This window comes from Melospiza melodia, chromosome 6, assembly GCF_035770615.1.
Source record: "Melospiza melodia melodia isolate bMelMel2 chromosome 6, bMelMel2.pri, whole genome shotgun sequence".
Lineage (NCBI taxonomy): Eukaryota > Metazoa > Chordata > Aves > Passeriformes > Passerellidae > Melospiza > Melospiza melodia.
In genome coordinates, this window is record NC_086199.1 from 51,827,388 (window position 1) to 51,853,046 (window position 25,659).

A 25,659-nucleotide genomic window follows, 5' to 3' on the forward strand; every position below is an offset into this window, starting at 1 on the left:
TGTCATCACTTTGCCAGTTCATTTCCAAAAGTTTGTGTTATCTATTTAGGTGGGCTACTTAGAGTGCAAAAACATTTTCTTTTCCCCAGAGAGCATTATGCACATTGTGCATGGGCTCAGTACTGCAATTGCTGCATTTCTGACCTACTCAAGATAGAGAGGCTTTTCACCACCCCTTGAACTATGTATTTTGTCTTTCACATCTCAGTACTGCCCAGTGCTGTCCTGAGAGTGCAGTCTTGACACAGTTTCCTGGCTTAGCCTTCAGATTTGAGGTGAGAAGGGAGAATTTGGATATTAACATAATGGTGTTTGGGCTGAAAAAAAGCTGTATCCTTGGCTGAAGCCTGCCTTCAGTTTCCTTTGCAATTGCTCTCTTCAGTGTATTAACTGTTCATAATAATTCTTTTAAAGTCTAGTGAAAATGTAGATTATTAAAAGGTATCTCAGACATTAATTTGAAATGAGAATTTCAGTCTAGCACCAGAGCAGGTGTCCTACAAGACACTTAAGCAGCACTTACACTTTGTTGGTCACTTGGGGTATTTAAAACTTTAAACATTTTTCTCTTCATTTTCTGTCATATGTTCCTTTGAAACTGCAACCATGTCTCTTGTCATTCAAGCCTCTGCTTGCATTAGTGCCATGAACACTTTCATTTAAAGGCATTCAAAGAACCTAGAGAAACCATCACATTCTTCTCTCTCTGCATCCTTTATGTGAAAGCCAGAGCTGTCTGTGCTTCTTAAGAGACCTGGTTTTGAATGTTGGATTTATTCTATGGCTAAGGAACCACATCAGAGGATGTGGGAGTGTGTGGTTCTAGATTATAAATCACCCACAAAGCTGTTTCAAAAGATGTTCCTATACCATACATATCCAATTGCCCAAATGGCCAGGCTTAGCTGAGTGGGAATTATTTGAGTAAATAAAGCCCCTTACTGTTGGTTTGTTTCAGTTCACAGAGAAAGCAGAAACTACTGCAGATGAGTAGTGTACAGCTGATAGCAACCTGCCATGTGCCACTGAACAGCAAGGCTGGGAGCCACATTAGATGAGAGCTTCTCTCTCCTTGTAGATGTCTTTCCTGTCTTTCTTATTGCTTAGTGCAGCAGTAGGTTTATGTGGACCACAAAAAGAGTTTTGTCCTTATTTCCCTCAATCCTGCATGTTTACTTCACCTCAGAGGCTGTTAAAATGCACCTTTTCACATAGATTATCTAGGTGGTTGGTATTTTGTTTACATCAGTACAACTCTTTTTTTCCCTTTATCTTCTCAAAGCACAGTCTTATATTTCAAAAACTGGCAGGCCAAAGCCCAGTGCTGGTAAACTGGACTGAAATGCTGACTCTCCATGACTGTGACAGCATCATCTTTGTTGCAGTAACAAAGTGAAACAATTTGCCACTCCATATGGTTAAAATACAAGGTTATGCTCGCATGCTTGTAGCAGGAAATTCCTGAGATTTGGGAGGATGCAGAAGCTGTGTGTGCACAAGGATGGGCAGCATCAGTGGGCCCTGAGGAGCACAGATGACTTCAGGGTGTGGATTTGGCACAGTGACAAGACAAAGTACTTGAGAGGCAGCTCATCAGGCACAAGCGGTGCCAGCAGTTTTTCCAGAGTCTGGTGTCACAGACATATTTTATGAAAAATCCTTTTGCTAGGATCTTTTTCTCCTGAGAAGCTGAGAGGCCTCAGGAACACAATGTAAACCATGGTTATCTGCTGCTGTGGAATGCAACAGGTGCAGCTGTGATTGGGCTCATGTGGTTGTTTCTAATTAATGGCCAATCACAGCCAGCTGGCTCAGACTCTCTGGTCAGTCACTAAGAGCCTGAATGAGGGATGTGGGGGACTCCAGGGGCTCTCCAAAATGCAGTGTGTTCCCACCTGTGTTCCACCTTACCTCAGCTGACACACCACAGGCTCAGAAAGGAGGAGGCAGAGCAAAGCAGCAGCCCTGTGCCTCCTTCCCTTGTCAGGTACTCTCAGGCTGCTGCCAATGAGGCAGTACAATGTGTCAGCCCAAAAAGAACCCAACCCTTGTCAGCATCTCTAGGAGACACTTCTGTAACTCTGTGGTGGGGCAAACAGCTCATCTTCCAGATCTAAAGTGATGTAATAAATGTGTAATAAATTCAGGATTGAGTCTTCAGTTACAAGAAACTTGCTGTACCTTCCCACACATATACTGCCTTGTCATTTCACTCATCCACACCAACAACAATCCTTTAAATAGCTGCCAGAGATTTTCCATATTGTCTCTAAATTGCTGTTGGACAAAAAGGTGGTACTGAAAAGGAAGAAGCAATTATCCCTGTAATAAAGATGTGAAAACCCCTATCCTCAATCAGTGATGTAAATAATCCTGCTTAGAAAAAAATCTCCAGGTAATGTATGAATAGCAAGGGGACAGGATGCACTGTCTATAAAGAGCAATAACAGATATCACAGTTACATTTCCAAACTAGTTCTGAATGGCTTCCAGCATGATGAGTCATATTTGACATTATACAATAGTAATTTGTTTTGTAAATAATTTTACATCATTTATCCATTTTAAGATTAGGCACAGTTTATGCACAGGCATCTCCCATGGGGTTTGGTCTGCAAGGACTTTGAGAAAAGGCTCCTATCCCTGGAAGTTTTTAGGACTTCAGCCTCCCCAATATTCACATTCAGCCAATTTACTCAGCAAGACAGTTAAAATCACTACATCATAGAAAATGACCTCCATTTGTTCTGCCCCTGTCACTGCAGCAAGGGCTGTATGCCTTTGAGCAAGATTCTGCTGCTCAGCTTTAGCTTTATAAATTGAGCCATAGGTTCCTAACAAATTTTCCAATTCCTACATTGCTACAGGACCTAATTCACAATGAAAATATAATTACCAGATTAGTAACACTTACCTCCAAACCCCTCTTCCAGACTAACCAGCTTACAGCATTTCTTTGGTTGTTTATTTTATTGATGCTTTCATTTCCTCCTCTGTTATTCACACCCACATCAATGCAGTCAAAAGCAGCAAGTCCCACCTGCATGGTTTTACATCAGGTGGTGCTGGCAATACTTTAAAATAAAATCCTATAGTCTCCCATTCTAGAACTGGCAAAGTTAAATTCAGGAAGTGTTTTAATATGATTTTTTAAAGACATTTGAGTACCGTAAAATAAAAAAAAAAAAAAAAAGAGACTATTTTGACAGGTACAGTCCAAGCACATAAAGGGATTCCTGTTAAGTTAAAAATCTCTGTTTGGATTTACTTACTGTTGAAGTTTACTATTAAAATAAATTTACAAATAACTTTTTTGTAATTATCTACTCTGATTTATTAATATGTAAGCAACTTCCAATATTTAAAAAACCAACATCATAATAACAACACAAACTTAGTATTGGATGATGGAAATAAAGATTGAACTTGAAGATCTTGGAACTCATTTCAACCTCAGTGATTCTGTGAAATCTAGCTAATTATGTTTAAAAACCTAGCCATTATTTCTAAAAAATATCTCACATTTTTACAAGTGATTTTTTTCCTCCCCTTTCCACTTGAAAACAGATCTCTCAGTGCTTATATTAAGATCATGATTTTTTTTTCAGCTATACTACATTTTTTATAAAATTATGTTGCTTGTGTTCTGCTTTCTGCCCCCTTAAGGAGGACATATGACAACTGCTATGACAACTGAGACTTCCTATGGCTTTTCAAAAGATCTATTGCTGCATATGTGTTTAATCTCCCTAGAAAGTGGTTTAAAATAAGAATAAAAGACTGTAACTTTGGAATGATGTTGTGCTGCTTTGTCTGCTGCACCAAGCAATTGTGAGCTGTTTGTATTCAGCAGGTATTTTTCGATGGTGAGGTAAGCCTTTTCCACAGAAGTGAGATACAATGTGCTGATCTTAATAAGGCATGGAACATGAAAGATGGGCTTGATCCTTCCTAGCCCACAGACATTTTTCTGTTAAAGACCACAGGAACAGATCATAAGACCATTAAAAAAAATTAACATCAGAAAATAGAGAAAAATACTAGTCAGGACTAAAAAAAAATATTTACAGGATGCTTTTGAATTTTTTTCTCTGTGAAGAAAAATCAGTTTTCAAAAAAATATGGGTATTTTTGTGTTATCTGTTTGCTCCTTTGTGCAGCTCATTACTAGGGCAGCAAGCAATGCTGTGCATTGGAGGCATCCAGTCAGTAGCAGCAAAGCGCTGCCACATTTCTCCTCATAGAGAAAAACAAGGCACAATTCTTCCCAAGGATTTCTGAGATTCACATTCTCTGAACCTCAGAGAAAGGAAAACACAATTCTCATCACTTGCTGTGCCTGTGTTTGTGCCACAGCAGAATGCAATGTGGAGATTGTTCACCCACAGTGAGGGTGTTCTGTTCCCTTGGCCTGTCAGGGCCAGGTGTGTGTGTGTGTGTGTGTGTGTGGGGACTGTGGGCGACAGCCACGAGATTCTGGGCACTGTGAGCAGGGTGAGTGCTTGGCAGATTCAGCTTAGATTAAATCTATATAGTATAGTATAATAAAATTATTAATCAGCCTTCTGATATCCATGGAATCCTCCTCATCACTCTCTTCCCTTCATCGAAGTTGCCTTTGATTTACAATAGCAAAGTAGAGATGAGTGATCACAAATAATAAGAGATTCAAAATGTATGGGTATTTTTAAAATTTTATTTCGTTTTAAAATTTATACAGTCAGTGAAACAATCCTATAAAATGATTTTTCTAGGATGTTACAAGGCACATAAATTACCAAATATAAACATAGAAAAGTAGCCAAAATAATGAACTAAGCCCACATACACCTTTAGCTATATTAGAGGTGTGTGAATGATTTTTGAGAATGTGAATCGCTCTATTTACAGAGTAATGAATATTTCACATTTAACAATAACCAACAACATTAAAAAGAAGGGGGGAAAAAGTTCATATCCAAGAAGAGAGCCATGTTTTGTGACTCCAGAGGGACTCCTTGGGTCTGAGGCTGTGCAGCTGTCACTGCTCCCCTCATGGCTGCAGAACATCCCTGCTGTGACCAACCAATGACAATGTTTCCACATTGGGCAGCTTTGTCAAAACCAGAAAGGATCTACACATAGATCAAACACTCAGCACTGTCTCCAGCTTTAAATAGTAAAATGGTGTGAAGGGGTTTCTTGGGCTTTTTCTTTTAAGTAATGGCTTTGAGAAGTTGTTTGGCATGCAATAAACCATTATATTCTGCTAATTAAGAAAAGATTGCAAAACATACAAATAGTCAATTTTTATTTCATTTCAAGAGACATTACCAAATAATTTCTCCAAGTACCCAATTTCCACCTGCATATATATATTTCAACTAGACTAACAGTCAGGGATTCAAAGTAATAAGATTTGGTACAAATATATTTCATTGTGTATTTTCTTCTATTAACAGGATCCACTCCTTTACGTAGCTCTAAGTATACATTCACATAATAAAGAGTAATAATTTGGCTAAAAAGATATGTCTATTTATTATCCGATTGTAGTAATTTGCCTATCAAGGGTAATTTGCTATAAAAGATACAGTACTAGAAATAAATAGTTCTAAATTCAAAGATCTTCAAAATGGGGTGTCATTTCCAGTCTGTGTTAAATTTTCCAAAGTCCTTTTAAAGCATTAACTAAATTCACTACACTTAGGAGAATAATTTGGACTTACATACATGAAGTCCGACTCACATGAGAAGCTTATTTCACTTAATTTCCTTCTTGGTTTTGTAATGGGCAGAAACAACCAGATAATTGTCTGGATTCATGTCCCTGATGTTTGGAGACTTGCTCTGGACGGGAGATGTTTTCCCATCCACTCTGGAGATCTGAAGCATTCTGCATGGGTCGTGCTTCAGCAGGTAACCTGCAAACGTCTCCCAGCCTCCTCCCACACGAACCATCACGTGTTTGTTGTGCAGCATCTGCAAGGAAAGCACAAACACTCTTCAGAGGCAGCCATTCACAAAGAAATCGTACTTCTACTGGTGTAACAACCTGCTTACTTTAACTGAAAGCCAAAAACATATGACGGTAGTACATAAAAGGAAAGGAAATACCGCACAATAAAAGGAAAAGAAATAGTAGAGCGGGTTTTATTTGCATTTTTGTTGGGAAGGATGAAAGTTTGACAAGGAAGTCTCACAGATGCTTGGCAGGGAGACTTTTAAATGTAGGGTCTGATGAAGGAATAGAGATGGAAGCAAGTTTTGATATAGAAGAACAGAATTGCTGAGCCAGTCTGACTGGATAACCAAGGAGGCAAAGGGTGTGTTAGTTAGAAGGGGTTTTTATGGCTTAGAGCAAAGGATAAACCCACCCCAAACAAGATGTTTGTACCAAGCAGAAAGAGAGCACAGACAAACAAGCCTGCTGATGTGGCAACTAGGAAAAAGGTCTCAGAATTTTCCACTGCAAGAAAACTGAAAAACAACTTCTAGCTTAAACTGTAATGTACTGACTTTTAGTGACTGGAGAACAGTGACATGAATATGGTAATTACAGTAGTTACGACAGGCTATAGATAAAAGTTAAGGTGTAGATTGGTTCTACTGTGTTAAGATGCTCAGCAAAGGGAAGTATATAATGCAATGTAACCAAAAGATGCATTGTAACCAAAAGAAAAGTATAAAATGCAATGTAACCAAAATAAAAGTATAGAATGCATCTGTAACCTAAACTAAGGGTGCAGCTGGAGCTGACAGCTGTAGGCACAGCTCGGTCACCCACCACCCTGGACTGCTGTAACATATAATAAATTACATTTTGGAGATACAATAAACTGCATTTTGGAGAGCTGCTGGAGTCCCACATCTCTCATTCAGGCTCTTACACATTTTAAAAGTAAATTTAAAAAAAAAAGCAAGAAAATGAGATGTTATTTCAAACTAAAGATTTTCATATTTTATGTAAATAAATGCCACATGTTCCTCTAGTCCTATAGCAGAGAGTCTTTCTGTTCTTCATGGGTTTAGTAGAAGTATGTCAGGGAACATTAATACTTAAAGATTATTTTTTTAAAATATATTAATAAAGACACTGTTTTATATTGAATTGAAACTGGCTTTTCCTTACAGGAGTAGCGAAGGGCAAACAACCAAAACAATTTCCTCTATCTCTGAAAAATTTAAGAAAAAAAAAAAAAAGAAAATGAAGTTACATTCATTTTAACAATTAAATCTTGCTGACAGTACATTCCAATAAAATAGTTTAATGCTGTAATTACATAATCCAATGAGGTACATCAGAAGTATTTTATTTGGGTTTGGAAGCACCTGTATTTTCTGTCTATTTTATTTAATTAAAATAAAATGTTAACTTATTTATTTAAATTAAATATTAATAAATTTATTAAAATATTATTAACAATATTATAATATGAAATAATAATTATTATAAATTTATTAAAATTTATTTAATTAAAATAAAATTTTTCTCCAAATGCCAGTATATCTTTTCCCTTGCCTACCCTTGAATTCAGTTGGTGATTTCACTAATTTCTCCCTGTTGTTTCTCCATGCAGAACAGAAAAATAAATTCCAGTGAGGTATAATAAAGCAGCACATTCTATATTTTATTGGTTTATTTTATAACCAACGTGAATGCCAAAATTAGAAGTTTTCTAAATTCATTCAAACGGGGATGCAAATTTTCAGAAATTTATAGGTAGCTGTTTATTGCTACATGAAGTTTTTCTGCTTCTCTGAGAATTCAGTGACCTGAAAGCACCAGAGTCTGACAGGCTCCTGATTATTTGCTTGCAAGCCAAATGTAGACATTAAAAATATCTCATTAGCAAAGATTATGCAACTCCATCACCAGAATTCCTCATAAAACTTATAGCAAAATCCTGAAGTATGATCTGATTTAATCACCAGCCAGGTTCTATTTAGATACAGTCCTATAATAAAAATTTTACAGACACTGTAACATAAATATTATAAAAGGCAGTAGTGCTGTTACACACAGGGGACTCCCTTACACACAAGGAATAATTCCCAGCAGAATATGGAAGAAAATCAGCTTCCAGTGGGAAAGCTGGAAAGCTTCCCTCCAACTACACTCTCTTGGCTTTCATTCCCCTTTTGTCACAGAATTTGTGTCTTCTTAGAGAAATGTTTTAGTCCAATAAAACAATAAAGCTTATTTTAGACTTTAAAGGAGTCATTTATGTGCCTGAGTGCACGTCCAAGAGATTAAAATTAAACCTCACCTCTACAAATCTGAAAAAGTGTAAATTATGTAGCCAATTCCAGGTACTAATTATTCATCCATACTGAAGTGATCTATTTGCAGTCTATTAATGTATATTTTGGCAGATGATAATTTATTAGTCCCTTCCAACTTATATTACCCTAAAAATAAGTAAAAATAAGTAAAAATAAGTAAAAATAAGTCTTTTTCCACCTGAAAACCAGGAAATATGCACTCCTCATTTTCCCTTGTCATCCCTCATTAAGTCACATTTTGCCCAGCTCCCCTCTTTATATAGGATTATACAAAAATGTTTTGGATAAAAATGTCTTCTAGTTTTAAAAGTTCCAGCAGATGCAACCTCAGCCATCACATATGGATTTGTTTAAGGAGCAGCTCTGATTTTCTGTGTTGTCATTCTAAAACCCCAATAAAATAGCCTGCACTTCCTCTCTCTTCAGACACCATGATAATGACATGGAAAATCGATGGCACTCTGGATTAACATCTCCCTCTCATTTTTGGGGAGTTATATGTTGTAAATCACACAAAACAAATCTCTCTTAGTTGGAAAAAACGTCATAAAAAAGCTCAGAGTGAAAAAAATATGTCAAGAACATATGTTAATTGCTTGTCACAGTATTTCTAGCTATGCTACAGTTTGGTTTAAGAATTAACATACTTTCTGAATTATAAAGAATTTTATTTTAATGTTATATCTTGGTCTGCATCAAACACATCAACAGGTACCCACTTAATTCATTGAAACAACCTCTGTTTCAGATCAAAAGGACAAACAGACTTTGTTCACACAAACACATAGCAGACAGCTTTGGAATAGGAAGTGAATTGCTTCCACCCAACCCATCTTTACTTAATTGATTAGTCACTTTGCTTGTGTGTTGATTTCTCCTTTTTCTAAACTGGTATTACTGTCCATTTGGCAACTGACTCCATTTCCAAAGCCACTCCTTTCTGTGAAAAACTTAAGCAAACAAGGGTAAGCAAAGTGGAGTTAAAATGAGACTGCCTTTGTCTTTTGGGATTCAGTTTCTTTTCAGGCCTTTTATATTACATTTGTTAGTGCCTTAGAGATTAGGACCTCCTTTGAGATTTTCTACCTCATGACTTCCCAATTTATTTTTGCAATAATTTCCCAAGTTGTTAAACTACCTTATCAGTCAAAAATCTTGTTTTTTACAGTGCTTATGGAATATATATATATATAATGCTACTATAAGATGTCATGTTTTCGGCGCAGCACTGGTAACACAACTGGGAATAGAAAACATGAAAACATCTGTGCTGAAGACAGGCAGAAAAGTTAGTGGCTTGTAATTCCAGTGAAATCAGACTGCTGGAGCTCAAAAACAAACACTTCATATATTACTATACCTTCTTGGTATGACCTATATTATGTTAAAACACTGCTTAAGCAACTTATAATTCATACACGATTGCAAATTACTCCTAGCAGGAAGGCAAGTGGAACCTGTAAAATGGTTTAAAATCTGGGAACAGGGCTCCCAAGTATCTCAACCCTGTGCCTTTCACCATTACACAGAGCTAAATCCTGCTCCACTCTTTTGGTTTGTGCAGAAAGCAAATCTCCACCAAGCCTCACAGCAATATGAAATGAAAACAAAAATTGACTTATATTTAGTCACAGCTCAGGAAACTAGCCTGTAATCAGGTCAGAAACCCAATACCACGGGGAAAAAGTTTGTAAATTGTTCCTAGAGAGTTCCCCTAGAAGAGGTACAGATGTGGAAAAGGTGATGGCTTACTTACATCTGGGTTTATAAAGGTCTGAAAGAAGCAAGGAAACACATATTTGATCATGAAGACACAGCGTGTCTAAAAATGAATAGAATGCTAAATTATTAAAGCCCTGTGTGATCTAAGAGAAATAAGTAGTTTCACAAGCCTCCATTTATAGCAGAGAGCAGGTAAATGGCATGTTTGCAGGGTATCAGGAACAATGCACCACAAAAATCTTCTATTTGATGTATCAGCAGAACATCATTCTAGGACAGCACCACAGCAATTGCTGAAAACAGCACTCTGATAAATCTAACAGAGTATCACTGAAGATCAGCCAGTTGTGGGTTGTGAGAAGTACATCAACAGCAGGCTGGTGACAGAATAAGGAAGCAGAAAACAAGATGTGGGGATGAGCAAAATGATAACACACAGGTGGCCTAGAAGTACCCACTGGAATGTTATAGACAATAGTACTGGAGAGCCAAGGTGTCCTGGGCTGATTCATACTGGTGTTGTACTCCATATCTGGGCCAAAAACTCTTTCCTGAGAAGGCTGACATAGAACAGAGGCTAGACAGAGTTAAAGTATAAAGTAGGGATTTATTAAAAGGCCTTAATGGATCCACCTGGGGCAGCACAAGAGCCCAGTCAGGGTTACACCCAAAAGGAACCACACTGGTCACAAAATGCACGACAAGTCACAAGGTCTGTCACTTTTATAAGTTCTGCTCCATTTCCATATTGGAGATAATTGTCCAATTATAGCTTTAGGTTATGAAGTCCCATCCTTCTTGTTTTCTCTCTTCCCATGCTCTTGAGCCTGGAACTTGTAACAGCTGTCCTTGGTCCCAAGCTAGAAAATGAACCCTGTATGGCACAGATAGCTATTGACCTCTGGAATTAACATTGTGTTAAACATTTCGACAAAGGGAAGACATTGGGACTGACTGTAGCAAAGATATTGCACTTAATGAAGCTGCTTATTTCTGCTTCCAGACAATAGCAGGCTCATTGAAATAATTATTCCAAGTCTTTCTGCCTAACTAACTGAAATTGAAATACATTTTTGTACTGATAAAAATAACATGACAGTTTGGGCATTTGAAATTCTTACTCTTGATTTCGTTTTCCCTCAAACCTTACATTTGGCTTCTGTCTGAAACTATTTTATAGAATTTGGAAACAGCATGTGTTTAATGTCTAACACTAGATCTTGCTTTACTGTTTGAAAACAGCATCCAGCATAGGTGAGCACTGTGTTCAAGAAAAAACACAGAGGCAGAAGTAATCACAATTCCTGTTCATTAAAAACAAGTGTATTTCTGACAAGTGAAGGCATTTATGCCTTGGACAAAGATTAATCATGTCAAGGAAAATTATTTCTATGGGATTCATGTTCAGAATGGCATTTGCAAGTAAAGGGACTGTGCATTTCCAAGCACTTTGGGTGACACCTGGCGCATTGAGCTCTGAGGGCAATTAAGGTGACACTTTTTTGTTTCTCACTCTCAGGACACATTTGTCTGGGCCAGCCACAAGGAGGACCTCATCCCTATCAACTGAAATGTGTGATATTGAGCAGAAATCTAGTTGCTCTTAGCTGCAACACTGACTCATAAGAAATATTTTATGCAACACTCAGCAGAAGAGATGATATGGCAAACAGATGAAATACATAAAAAGAAATCAGACAGAGTTTATGAGAGCAAGTGAAAGTGTCAACTTGCAAATGGTATGTCTGGATGGAGTTATGGAAAACCATATGTACTAAAATCAAATAATAGAGGTAGGGGAAGACTGTATTTAAGAAAAAAAATTAAAAAACATTAGCATGAGGCTGCTAAAATAAATTTATGAGAGATTTCTTAAAAAGAAGAAAAAGACTTTACTCTTACCTTTGAATAAACACCCAAACAAACAACTAATTTTCTTAATTGCAATGATTAATCTTTCTATTAGCATTTGGGGCCCTGAAAAGTTTCTCTTAAAGAAACCCAAATAGCTTGAGGCAATTCTCTCTCACTTTCTAAAGTCAACTAAGTTTTTTCCCTCCAAGAAATACCTCTAAAATAACGTATTAGAGCAGTGAGGTACTATTCAGAATAAGTTAGAGGCAGAACTTAACAAGAAGTAAAAACATGAGTTCCATCTATAAATTGTGCACAAATGTAAAGCAGAAACACCACTGAATACAAAAAGGAATTAATTTTACCCAGACTATCAAGATTCTCCTAAGTTACACTCCTTTAAGGATGTTGAGTCACTTACAGAGTGTATTCATGCAGACTGATCATCTGTTCAGATTTTGCCACAGAATTCAGCTGATCTAGGGTTTCATCATGCCAATGTGAGTGGGCTGCATGTGAACATGCTCGTGTTACAGGATTGCAGAATACATGAAAATGTTCTTATGAATCCTGAAGTGCCATCTGTTCTCCAGCTATTCTATCAAGACTCATTCTGTCTCTTCGAATTTTCTGCCTCAAAACAGCCAAATAAAAGAAAGTACCTCCTGCAACTAAACAAAAACCTGCACATCTTCCTCTACAGATTTATTCCCACTGCCTGCCTCTGGAAGCAATGTCTCCATGTGGTGACAGATGTTTTAGGTCCAGCACAGACTGATTTCAGTTACCACATACACCCAACTGCAGCAATCTGTGTGTTTCCCTGTCTGGATTTTTTTTTTTTTTTTTTTTTATCTTCCAAATTGCTTCAAACAGCTACTTTCAAGTGTATGCAAGATTAATACAGAAGCTGGAGTTAAAATGCTTACTTGTTTCTTTTATTATGCATCCCCATCCTCTGGGATACCAGTACAGCAAACCCAACAATTCCTTCCCTGTAGTTGTGATCTTTGTAATATTTGTCACAAAAGTGATTGTTGGCCATTTTCCCCACATCACTGACTTTTGCCCCCTGTTGAAATAAAGATGCTGCCAGTCCTTTAGTGGTTAAAATCATGACACATAAACTTTAAAATTATTTTTAAGGTATATTCAAATTTAAGTTTAGTTGAGAGACATCCTCAAATTGACCAAAGTGTTTCAGTTTAACATGTGAAGCCTAAAACAAACAAACAAACAAACAAACAAACAAACAAACAAACAAACAAACAGCATGTCTAGAACCATCACAATTCAATTCAGTAGCTGAGTATAGCCTATCAAAAACCCCAACCCCTAACTAAACCAACCAACCAATAAAAAAATCAAAAAACCCCCACAAAGCCAAAACCATTGAAGACATCAAGTCAGGACTGCAGTAATAAGGAAAATCACAAGGAGGCAGGCAAACATCACAATCAATTGAAAGCATGAGAAATAGGGAAAAAAAAAAGTATACTCCAGTGAAATTAAGATCTCAAAAAGGATAGGCAGTACTTTTTCATTTCCCCATGCAATAAAAATGATTAAAATTGAAACATTTCTGGATACCTTAACAAGGAACTGAATGCCATGTATTTTATGCCTGCAGATTTATCTTTGGGAAGAACTAAAAAATATATCAGACTGTAGAGGTCTTCTGCACTACTAGTCAGGGTCACAAATACTTTGAATTTTAGATGGTTTTCTGCCTTCTCTGAATTTATTCAGGATTAGCAGCTGCCTCATTTGGTCTGGCACCATCAAGTAAGCAAATGGAAATACAACAGTTTTAAAGTGAGGGTCCCAACAAAAGAATACCAGGAAGATCTGAATTTTTCTGGACATTCTCAGAATTGTTTTTACACTTTCAGAAGCAGAAACTACCTGCATATTTTTCCATGAAAAGTTCAATAATGCCTTTGCTACTCAGGCTTTTTACTCCTTCATGGTATCACTTTTCAGGAGTGGCAAGTGCTGAAGTGTCTGATCCAACCCATAAGGGAAAATAATATGTAACAGTTAGAATACTATTTCATTTCCTCAAATTTATGAGATATAGGTTTAATTATAAGCTCTAAAGACATATTTTTCACATGTCCTTCAGCAAGTAAATATATCGTGATTCTATACTTCAAGTCTCTAAGCTTGGCACAACAGGATTTACTTGTTCCAGCGCATCTGTGTAAAGGCTTGCTGGCTAGTCAAAGGTAGGAACTGTGAATATGTGTGGGTAAAATATCAACATTAAAAAGTACAATTTCTGCTGACTGAGATGAAATCAGTCAGAGGGTAGATATAGTTGAAATTAGGAGTTTTTAAGATTTAACATATGCATAACATAACTCCTCACTGAATGCTTGCAGATGAAATTGGTCTGTGCTCAAAATTATTGAGCTGTCTGTATGTTCCTGAGGATGAAGAACCTATAGTGCACAACTTCAATATGCACTAACCCCTGCCTGACTGTGACTGCAACTTATTAAAATAAACACATAAAAATAAAGAAACAAACAAGAAAGAATGCCACCAACATGATGCATGGCGATGATGGCAGTTATGAAGTTTAATTTAAGTGAGATATGTAAAACTGTGGAAGTTTCATTCATATGACTACACTGGCCTGTGGAGATCATGTACTAAAATCCAGAAATTATCCAAGAGAAGCTATAATCAGGCTTACAATCAATTTATCCCTGTGCCAAAGAATGAATGTCCTTTAAAAAAGCTTTTTAAATCAATACAATATACTAGCCACACATAAAGCCATTTGTCCTTGGTTGCTTAGCAATCCTAGAATAGAGATGCAAATAAATTCATCCAGCCTTTATTTCTGACTAATTCAAAATTACATTCTATTGTCTAATCATCTTAAATATATTTAACAATATGGTCCTTTAGAAGGAAACTATTATTTATACTATCCTCTACAAAAAGACTCATTAAAATGTGGCTATATTGAGGATATTGCTTACAAGAATCTTTTTTAATAGTATCACCAATTAAATAAATAAAATGAGATCCATCTATTGTTTTCAAGCATGGGTTATACTTCAGTCATTTAAGCCACCTACTTGTCCTCCATCTTTCCTCTACAGGATGTTTATTTCCTGTACTTTCCATAACCTAACCCACAAGCTCCACTGAAGTCTGGATTACAGGTGAGAGAAAATGAAAACCTCCTAGGGAATGGAAGCACAAAGGAATGAGCATTGGAACAGAGAGGAGTGCAAACCTTACGTTTACAAGTGCCCCACAGCAATCCAGCACCCCAGAATGGCAAGGAGAAACCAGGGAGCTGCTGTTCTTCCAACCTAGCTGTATTCTGAGGCCAGAATATTCCTCAAAGAGCTGCAGTACAATTTTAGTGGCAGTCCAGTAGGAGCTACTGCTGAACATTTACATTAAGGTGAAACACTGCATATGGACATTTGTTGTGGAGCAGTAGTAGCTGCTAACTCACATTCCTAATATCAATTTGGTTAATTTGCCTGAAAACCTAGGTTACAGTCTAGTTCTAAAGAAATGTAAATTAATTCTCAATATACTGAAAGAGATTTTCTAGCCTGACTCTCTTCCAGAAAGTTCTGGAGCACGGTGTGAAGGCTTGGCCTCCAGTTGCTTCTCCACCTCCTGCCCTCGATGAGCTGCACCTACCACCCTTCCATTTGTAACAAGCAGTGAGGAACTCTGGATGCTGGACCAATGCCACTCTTTCTTTATCCTGGATTGTATCATGTATACTTTTAAAGAAGGAAGAGTACATGGACGGAAGAACAAAAAATGGGCAGAAGACTTCAGAAAAGAAAAATACTTCCCCCCTGCCTCATATTTATACAATTACACTTCTACAGCTTCATTCAACTTGATGTCCTTTTCTTCTTTTGAAAAATGCTCTCCTAGATTTGTAACCCTGTACTTTCATAAGCCTGTAGGTGGACCATGGTAAGGTTAAAAACATGAGCTGACCAACATTTAAGATTAAAGGTAATAAAGTGTGTAAGTCTGTATTTGCTCCGTTATTCGTTGTATGTCTTGTGAACAGACAGTAATTAACAATTATTTTTTTACTTTTAGAGCAGTTATCTTTGAAAAATGCATCACTTGTATATTGTATTTCACTCTTTTTCCCATTATCTCCTCACCATAGTCCTGAGTACCAGCAAGTCTCTGCTAACATTGTCCTTTGGCCTCACTCTAATGTCAATTCACAAAAAAACCCCCAAAAACCCAAACCAATCAACCAAACAAAAAAAAACAACAACAAAAAAAAACCCTATATCTTTTAACAACACTATGTTCTCATTATGGCAAATTTCCAGCTCAATTTGCCTTTACATAGAGGACACATTATAAACAGGAGCAATCTTTATAGTTTCATGTAAATTGAAGGAAATATCTGAGAAACCCAAGGTCCCAGGAAGTGAGGACACTGCCAGCCAACTCTGCCCTGCAGTGTCACTGCTTCCATTGACCCATTACTGGAAGAGGAGAAGCTTTCATGGGAAAATTTTTCAGAGAAAAATATCAGTGAAAATATTCAATTACCTGGCAATATTCAGATAATGTTCCTTCACCCAATACTGATTATATTCATAAGAAGTGTCAGGACTCTGTAAGATACTTCAGAAAACCTATGCAAAGCCCAGATAACCCATGATTCTGGTTGGCTGCCTACAGAGTGCCTCAGATTCCTTCTGTTTTATGATTCCTAGTTATGCTGGAAACTCTAGTCCATGTGCTTTTAGATAAAATATAATAGGCAAAGAACAGAAAAGTCTCAAGGTATGTTTTCCAGCCTTATATATGAACAGTTAAAGGCAACACCAAAATGATGAAAACAGTTACACAGAAATCTGGAAACTGTCTCCTACGTCCATGCCCTGGTTTTTAAATCAACAGAGCTACATGCAAAAGCAAGAAAATTACATTTGGAAAGTATCTAGAGGCAGATTGTTTCATTAGATCTTACTTGAATTTAGACTAGAAGTTATTCTTTTAAATGAACAGGCCTGCAATAAATTTATTTAACTCCATGGGTTTCATTAAACACCTTCTAATTGACACTGGGTTATGAGGGGAGAACATGGTGGCATAATTTCAATAATGTTTATCCTTGGGCTTAATTTTCTTTAAATAGTACAAAGCATTCTCTCAAAGTTTTCAAAATGATGTCAGTGTGAGTCTGTGGGGCATGATGTTACAAAGTTGGAATGAAATTATGTCACTGCAAATCCATGAAACCAGCATTGTCAGAAATGAACCAAAGCTACACTAATGTGTTTTTAAAAAGTGAAAATCATCTGAATGGAATGAAAAACTTTAAATAAAATTAAGATTTTGCAGATTGCAAACTATTTATCCAAGAGTGCAGTCATTGGTTTTGACTATGGATCCAAACACACATAAATATTTGGCTAGAGAGTCACATCTAGTCCAATGCCATCTGTAGTATTTTACATATTTCAACTCTACCAGATCTCAAGTGACTTGACTAGCATGGAAGTCTTTGGGCCAAATTTGACCAGAGTGTAAGTAATACTGGGAATTACGTACCAAGTATATCAACAGGAGAAGAGTGAAAATGGCTGGAAAGTTTAAACTAGCATACCAAGTGGACAAAATTTACTCTTGCTGCAGTGTGAAAGAAGCAAATCCACACCTGCCACTCTCCCAGCTTCTAAAAACAGCCATCCCAATGCAAGTCAGAGGTGAATCAGTGCATTTATGAAGAGAGCATAAGCAGAAGTTAACATATGACAACGTGGCTGCAGGCTGTTTCACTGACACCACCTTTTCTTGCTACACCTCTTTCTTTTCTTTCTGGGCCCAGATTAGCACTTGCCATCATCTTGAAGCACATTTCTAACAGATTTGAACTTAAAATGGGTTTGCTCTGTAATTGTTTTGCCATAGAGAAATTAAGGATTGGCATTTCAGCTTAAAAAATGTATGACTTTCAGGTATGGAAGTTAACTATTTCATTTCATACACATCACTACTTCCCCACAGTCATTACACCCATTTTTTGAATCTCCTTGCCACATCTACATGTATATCCTTACACTATTACTCCATTAATACTGAACATAACTAAACATACAAATTAGAAGTATTTTATTTCTCAGCCACAATTATCTTCCTATTGTCCTAAACTGTGCACATATAAATCACTTCAGATGGTGAAGTGATTCAGGCTTTTTTTTATTCAGGCTTTTATTCTAAACAGCTTAGCATAAAATAAATTCCAGCTGAAATCAGTCTCATCTAGTTTGGTGTGTTAATGCTGAATTTTTTTAAGTGCTTTGACCCAAGACAAGATATTTTACATGGACATGAAACTGCCAGAATTCACCAGTTTGGTAAATTCGGGCAATAAAAGACAAAATACTGATTTTCTTGTTCTCCACAGCCCTACTTTGACAGCACATCTGATACTAACTTTGTTCATAATCCTCACTTTTCCATGAGACAGATCCAGGAAAAATCATGGCAATACTATCACTTTTGTTCTGTGGAATTCCAAGTTTATCTTTGGAATGCTTTCCAGGAGTTTACTGTACTTTCATGACACTTGTGAGTGGCTGATCAGGTGCCAAGCCCTGAAATCCATTTGAAGTGCAGTAAATGTTACCAAAAAACCACACTTCCTTGGCATGAAATTTTAAAGATAAAAAATTGATGAGGTTAAAAGGAGAAGCAATCAGGCTCAAAAAATTCACAGATTTTTTCATATTGGGCTATTTTTCTGTGGGCTATTTAATAATTTTAGGACTCTGGTAACTCTCTTGACACAGGAATGAATTATTTCAAGTTAGTATTAGTAATTCAGTTCAGTTTTGATAGCTGCTAGCTGTAACCTGACAGCACTTCAGTCCCATGGAAATTCCCTGCTGTATATATTCTAGCATGCTGGATCTCTTTGCACTCATCAGTTTTATATCTTTCTGCAAATACCAGAAGAAACATCGTTCTAGGTTCTGGCAGAGATCTTGGAAAGGAAGAAGGTGCTAGCTGCCAAAAAGACACTGATTACTCTAACAGAGTAGCCCAGAGTGTCTGTCCTTTCCCTTTTAATATGCAAACTTGTTTCTGATTTAGAACGGATTCCTGGCAAAGGTGTTTTCCTCAGAGCTCATTTGTGGATAGCTGGGCTCTATGTCGACTCTCATCTCAGAGAACACAAACCACTTTTCACTTACTCAGAAGCATGAATAAATTTTATAACATTTAGTCCTGCATTTCAGGGCAGGAAGGCAGTGAGCACACATAATAGGAACAGAAGCAGTGCTTCTATTGCACGTATGCTTTTAAATCATGATTGCAATAGCAAGAATTATGTAAAACTCATTTTAAAAAATGTAACCAAAAGAAGAGCTGTGTTTAGACAAATCCAGTGTGTACACATGAAGTATGCAAGTATCCTTGCATCCTTCAATACTTCATCCTTACATTTAACTTCTTTCAGAGATGTACTTTTTCATTACTGCCAGAATAATAGATTTTCCTTTGATAAAGTGGTCAGGTGATGCTTTGGTAAAGCCTGGAAAAGCAATGGAAACATTCTTGAGCGAAACGCCTTCTCAAATACTGTTTGTTGTTCATTGCTGCTACACCTGAACTGTGCAGCAGACAGTGCTTCCTGTGTTCCACACCTGGATGGTGTGCCCTGGCCATATCCTAATCCATGAGAAGGCAAGATTTTTTCTAACCTTACCTCTCCTCCTATGTTCAGGTTATCACAGAAGAGGCTCCATGCTCCATCTGAACATTTAAGAACCCCTGTGTGTCCAAAATTATATCTACTTCATATTCTAAACACAGACCTGACTAGGATCAACTGTTGCAGTTTCTAAAAAGTTCACTTGTCTGTCTACAGGTCTGTTAAATCTTTAAAGCTTTATTCAATTTCTATTGAGGAACCAGTTTCCCAGCTGGCACTGAGGAAAGTAATTTCTACAGAATCTTTGTGCACTGATGTCTTCACAGTGTCTCTCCCTATATGCAGTTTAATAGATACTTTTTATTATAGTGCATTTCTTCTGCAAAACAGTTTGACTAGATTCAAAATTAGCAGACATGAATATTTCAAACTCAGGGCCAAAACGGAGACGGTTAAATCAACATTTTCTTCTTGCATTTGCCATACTTAAAGGGTAGCAGTTCTCACTTTTAATTCACCTGGATGTCTAAAAATTTACCCAGTTAACATATCAATCCTCCTTGATATTTTGAGTTGACATCACCTGAATTTTTAATTTTCAGTCAAAGGACTATGGTTTCACAGATAGTAGTGTGGCACATGTGCACTTGTATGCACCCATGAAAAACTGTGTTCACACATAAACACACTCGTAAAATACATGAAGTACCCTGTGCACAGGTAAGATGGGGTATAAAGCACACAAGAGTTCCTAAATGCAAACATATGTGTTAAGTTGGTAGATCATAATAGATCTTCATAACATTTTTCCACTTCTATAATATGAATAAAGCAAAATGAATGTGTGATGTAAAACAAACTTTCTTCAGACTGGAGAATCGATTAAGTTAGTATTAGCTTTTGTTCTAAAATTACTTTGCTTTTTAAAGTTTTTGTTATTATGTTAATCTTGAAAGTAAAAACTAATTGTTAGTTAACTAATTGTTAACTTTTAGTTCTATTTGCATCATGGATAGCCCCAAGCAGTAGCTCTAAACAGAGATAAAACTCCAGAGATCTTTCCCTTAGACAAGCTTTGCTAATGCTAAGCACCAGTGCTGAGAAATCCTTTCCATGTAACTTTCCTCTCAAAGTTATCTCCTAAGCAGTTATTATGAATTTTGAACAGTTAAAGAAACATGAATGTGAAGATCACAGAGTAAAATGTAATTATGTCTATTTTTATATCAATATAATCTTTCTTCATCAAGATACTTAGTTTTTGGATTGGACTCTTTACTTCAGTATTAACAAAAAGGGAATATTACATAAAAATTCCTGAAGTATTAAATGTCAATATATTCATATTCACTAGAATCTGCAAAAAATTACTTGATGGCTTAAAGTCAAATACAGCCAGAGTCTTGGCTTCAAGAACTCCTCACTGCTGACCCTTTTAGATATAAATTTATACACAGTGCCAGACCTGAATCAAACACCTGATCTCCATATTTCCTACAGCAAAGATTTCATGACACCATGGTACACAGCATAAAGCTTTGAGCTGTAAGGCATCTCCTCTGGCTCAAACCTCAGGCCAGTTTTGGGACTAAATGGAAAGAACAGAGGAGAGCAGACAGAGTTAGAGGAGCACCATCAGCAGCCTGGTCAGTGTGTCACAGACACACTGCTGTTCTGAAACAAGGGATGGGGATGCCTTGCACATTTAACAAAAAGCCTCTGCCCCACTATTCCATATATACTGGGATACTCCAAAAGCACTGTTTGCTTACTTGTCCTCAATGCTTTTTTGTACTGATGGGATTTCCTGAAGCACTGAGAAGCAGCTTTACTTCTCAGAGATTTGATTTTTTTTTGGTGCTGTTTGCAAGGGACTCAGGGCTAGGTCAAGACTGAATGCTAAAATGATAATAGCTGATAAAAAAACCTGAACAAACCCCCATCCCCTTTGCTATTACTTTTCCTAAGTTGGAAATGTGTTTTAAAAATTAGTGTAAAAATACTGTAACCCTTAGTAAGTTAGCTACATTATGCCTGAATCTGTGACAAAATTATACACAATTATCAATACAGGCAGACCAGGTTTTCATGGCCTCCTTCAAAATCTGATTTACGTCCAGAATTGCTACAAATTGTTAAGTAGGAGTTTCTATAGTATCTTTTGCAAACACTATATTAAATTTAAAAACAAAACAGAAAAAAAAAATCCCACCACTCTAGCAAAGACTAAACAGAAGGAGAGAGATGAGAACAATATACACTTTCAGCATGAAATCGCCATGATATCATTCTCTGGCTTGCCAATACTTGGAGAAACTGGGGTGGAGAGGAGAGAATGAAACAGAAACACAGTTCTTTGTACCCTTATGAAATGCTAAATTTTCCTTCTCCTTCTTGCCTGTCAGTAAATCATGAGGAAGTTGTTACGTAAAAGAAACTTGCATGAGCACTACTGAAATATCTGAAAAACTGAGTTTTTTGCAGCCTACCATTTTACTTGATTTACATGAGCTGGGTTTGAAAGTTCTACACTGAGTTCTGAATACTACTATAGTTCTGCACCTTAGACACAGGAGAAATACATTTAAAAAGAAAAATTAAAAATATCTAAAATACACTTAAAATACATACATTTTGACTGAGAAACATTTTAGGTTAGGAATTTTTAAACCCTATCATATAAAAAATTCAATTTATTGTTCAAAACAATATTTAAGTATTCTCTTCAACTACAGTGTCTGAAAACAAGTGAGCTATATTAGTTTAACTGAGTTTATAATAGGCTAGCTAATGGTAACAGGTTTCTCAGGTCTGATATGGGAAGCAAAACCTGAGCTATAAAACCAATAACTGCTTCAACAATTTTTTATGTGTTCCTTTGATGGAAAGCAGGAGGTATGTTGGATCCTAAAGCAATACCAGTTTAGTCGAGCTCAAATATCTTCTAGGGAAAGCAACATGCTGAATGTTATCAAAAGGTTAAATATCTGTGTCAGTTAAAAAGAAATAAATTCTAATAGAAAGTCATTTTGTGACTTAGCTGGGCCACCTTTAAGTGGCCTGTTGATATGCTCCATGTAAAATCACACCAGCAGAACAGGCCAGGAAGCCATCAGTTGGTTGCCAAGCCCAAAGGCCCTGGCTACACCTGTCTTTGGATCTCCCTGCCACACCAGAACCTCCTGCACAGCCCAGATCCATCGTTATTCTCTTGGAAAGAGCCAAAATTGTGTCTGGGCTCCAGATCGAAATTCAGCGTGGAGAGATCAAATATTCCTTGATATCTTCATTCAAAAGGAAAAATAAAAATTAAAAATTCAGGAAAAGGAAGGATTTAAGATGGGGGGTTGCAGGGGCAGAACACAGATGAGGTAGAAATCAGTTCCTTTACAGGTAGTCTAACACATGAAAAACTTTGACACAGAAGCAGGAACTCATTTCTCTCATATTTAAAAAGTATTTGAGATTATTAAAACTTACTTAAAATGAGACAGAAAGTTATCATGGTTATGCATTTGCCATAGAGATGTTATAAACATCTCTCCACATGAATAAATAATTACTCTCAAATACACTAAAGTTCATGTTAAACTAACATGGTGTTATGTTAAAGGCTGAGAAAAGTAAGACTGTCAAAGGCAGTAACCACAGCAGAGGAAGCAGCAATTCTCCTTCTGCTGTGACATAAAAACTCCTTATGTGACAAGACAGGGCAAGGGGTAATGGTTCTAAACTGATGGGAGAGTTGATTTAGATTAGATGTAAGGAAGAAATGTTTTACAACAAGGGTGGTGAGGTCATGGCACAGGTTTCCCAGAGAGATTGTGGATGTACTGTCACATTCATATTTTCTGAAAATTTTTCTCCTGGGAAGCTGAGAAGCCTCAGAGAAAAAGGAAAACAATAATTATCTCATTTGCTTCTCCTGTGTTTTGCTCAAGTGGAATGTGTTTGGAGATTGTTTACCCACAGGAGATTGTTTCATTGGATTCTGCTGGGAGTTGTGTTCACTCTTTGGCCAATATGGGCCAAGCTTTGTCAGGACCCTGGAAAGAGTCACAAGCTTTCATTATTATCTTTTTAGCCTTCTGTAAGTATCCTTTCTGTACTCTTTAGTATAGTTTAGTATAGTATTCTTTAATATAATATAGTATATTATTATTATTTTATTTATTATAAAATAATAAATTAGCCTTCTGAGGACATGGAGTCAGATTCATCATTCCTGCCTTCATCTGAGGGCAACCCAAATACAATAATGTCCCATCCCTGGAAACATCCAAGGCCAGGCTGGATGGGTGAGCAACCTGGTCTAGTTGAAGATAACCCTGTTGGACTGGATGACCTCTAAGGGTCCCTTCCAAACCAAACCATTCTATGATTCCATGGATGATAAAACCTTAATGCAAATATAAAAATTACTTAACATCATTTCAGTATTATTTACAAAAGCTAAGGAAATGAGATTAATTTTAGGGTGATACAAAGCTTCAGAATACTCTGTCCTAGCCTCCTCCTGAGAAGAATTCTCTTTCTACTAATTTTAGGTAATGTAATAGTGTTATAACTTCAGTTCTAAAAGCCTAAATTATAAATACTATGGCAGAAAATGACCACAGGTGTATGAGTAATTTCAAGAACTAGAATGTTACTCTTCTTGAAGATGCATCACACCCTAAAAAAGCACAATATGATTTGCTGAAAATGTTTCTTATCTCCAAATGGAGTTTTCATTGTGCAATAACGCATAGAGGGAGACACTTGGAATTAAAGAAGACACAGTATTTGATTGTCCACAGAAGGAGATCACTGAGGCAAACCAGTCTAAACTGGTAAGGAAAACTGCAGAGCTATTGCACAGCCTGTCAGTTCCACTGAATCTAAATATTGCATCAAAGATATATTCTATAAAAAAATTCCACCAAGTCTAACAAGAACTTCATTGGGGGAAAGTAAAAAGGAGGAATTTCAACAGTCTACCATTAAATTAGGAGCTAATAATTTGATTTACAAAGAGTTTTTTATAAAGAAGTTTCTGATGAACCCTTTCAAAGTTCTAAACACTAAATTAACACAAATGGCTGCAAAAATGCACCATGTCAGTGGAAAAAGGTAGAAAATTAAATCAAGAGGAGCAAAATAAATAAAGAAGTATTTAATTTCTCATACTTTATGGGTTTGGATAACTCTCAGTGAGAATCAGTCAACTATTTAACTAAAGATGTCAGTTCTCCAAAGGACCAGATAGTGGAGCTGTAGCTGCTTTTTATTGAGTGCAAAACCAGCACCATCAGGTACAAAGTGGAAAGTCCATGGGCTTCTGGCTCCATGGAGGCATCCAGGCCTAAACAAGAAAAGCTGCAGGCAGGAAGGGGAAAAAATAAAGAATAAAGGGAGAGGCAGGAGAGAAAGGGTAACTAAAAGAACAAGCAAGCTGCAACTTAAGCAGCGGCAGGGCAGAGCTCTGCCTAATCTCAACAGATTAATGATAGACTACAGAACAAAATGGATTTCCTGACAGTTCTACAGGCAGCACTCAATGGCAGCCACCCCACTGACACTCCAGGATCACTGTTTGTTCAAGAGCTTCTGAGTCTTGTGGAGTGAATTTTACTGGCCCTTTAAGGACTTTTTTTTTTTCTTTTTGTTAACACTAAATGAAACCTGAGAAGGCTGAGAAGAATTCCACCTTCAGTAGCACAAGTGAGACTGAAATGTCATCTTTTCTGTGACTGTAAAGCTGTTGGAGAGGAATTGGCACAGAGTGAAGAAGTGTCCAGCTGAAAGGCCCCCAAAACCACCTTGTATCTGGGCATGCACTGGGGCTGCACTTCAGACATGCCTTTCCCCAGCTCTCTTGCAGTCTCCAGTTGGGAATTACTGCAGCTGGCTACAAACACAAAGAAGACTGAGATGAGAAGCCCAGAGACCGATGATTGTTGCTGTCCTGAGGCCCAAGAGGTGTTTCCAGAATTCACTTCACAAGACCCCAGGCATCCCACTGTATCTCCTTTGGAGTTAGGGTAATTAAAATTCCTGATGTGCTCATGATTGTGACATTTTAAACACCTTGGTAAGTTATTTCTTATGGATAAAGCTCAGGAAAGGATTTTCACTACTAAAAACATAAACTCTTT

The 25,659-nt window shown here is 37.0% G+C and overlaps 1 protein-coding gene across 2 annotated transcripts in view; it reads right to left on the reverse strand.

Annotated features, from left to right (window-relative positions):
• Nucleotides 1-4,676: 4,676 nt before the first annotated feature.
• Nucleotides 4,677-25,659, reverse strand: part of GAS2 (growth arrest specific 2) — a 73,885-nt gene continuing 52,902 nt past the window's right edge. For both annotated transcript variants that reach the window (XM_063158146.1, XM_063158147.1), the window contains exon 8: nt 4,677-5,961. In XM_063158146.1, coding sequence (XP_063014216.1) covers nt 5,743-5,961 — 219 coding nt within the window. In that variant the 3' untranslated portion in view covers nt 4,677-5,742. The remainder of the gene's footprint in view (nt 5,962-25,659) is intronic.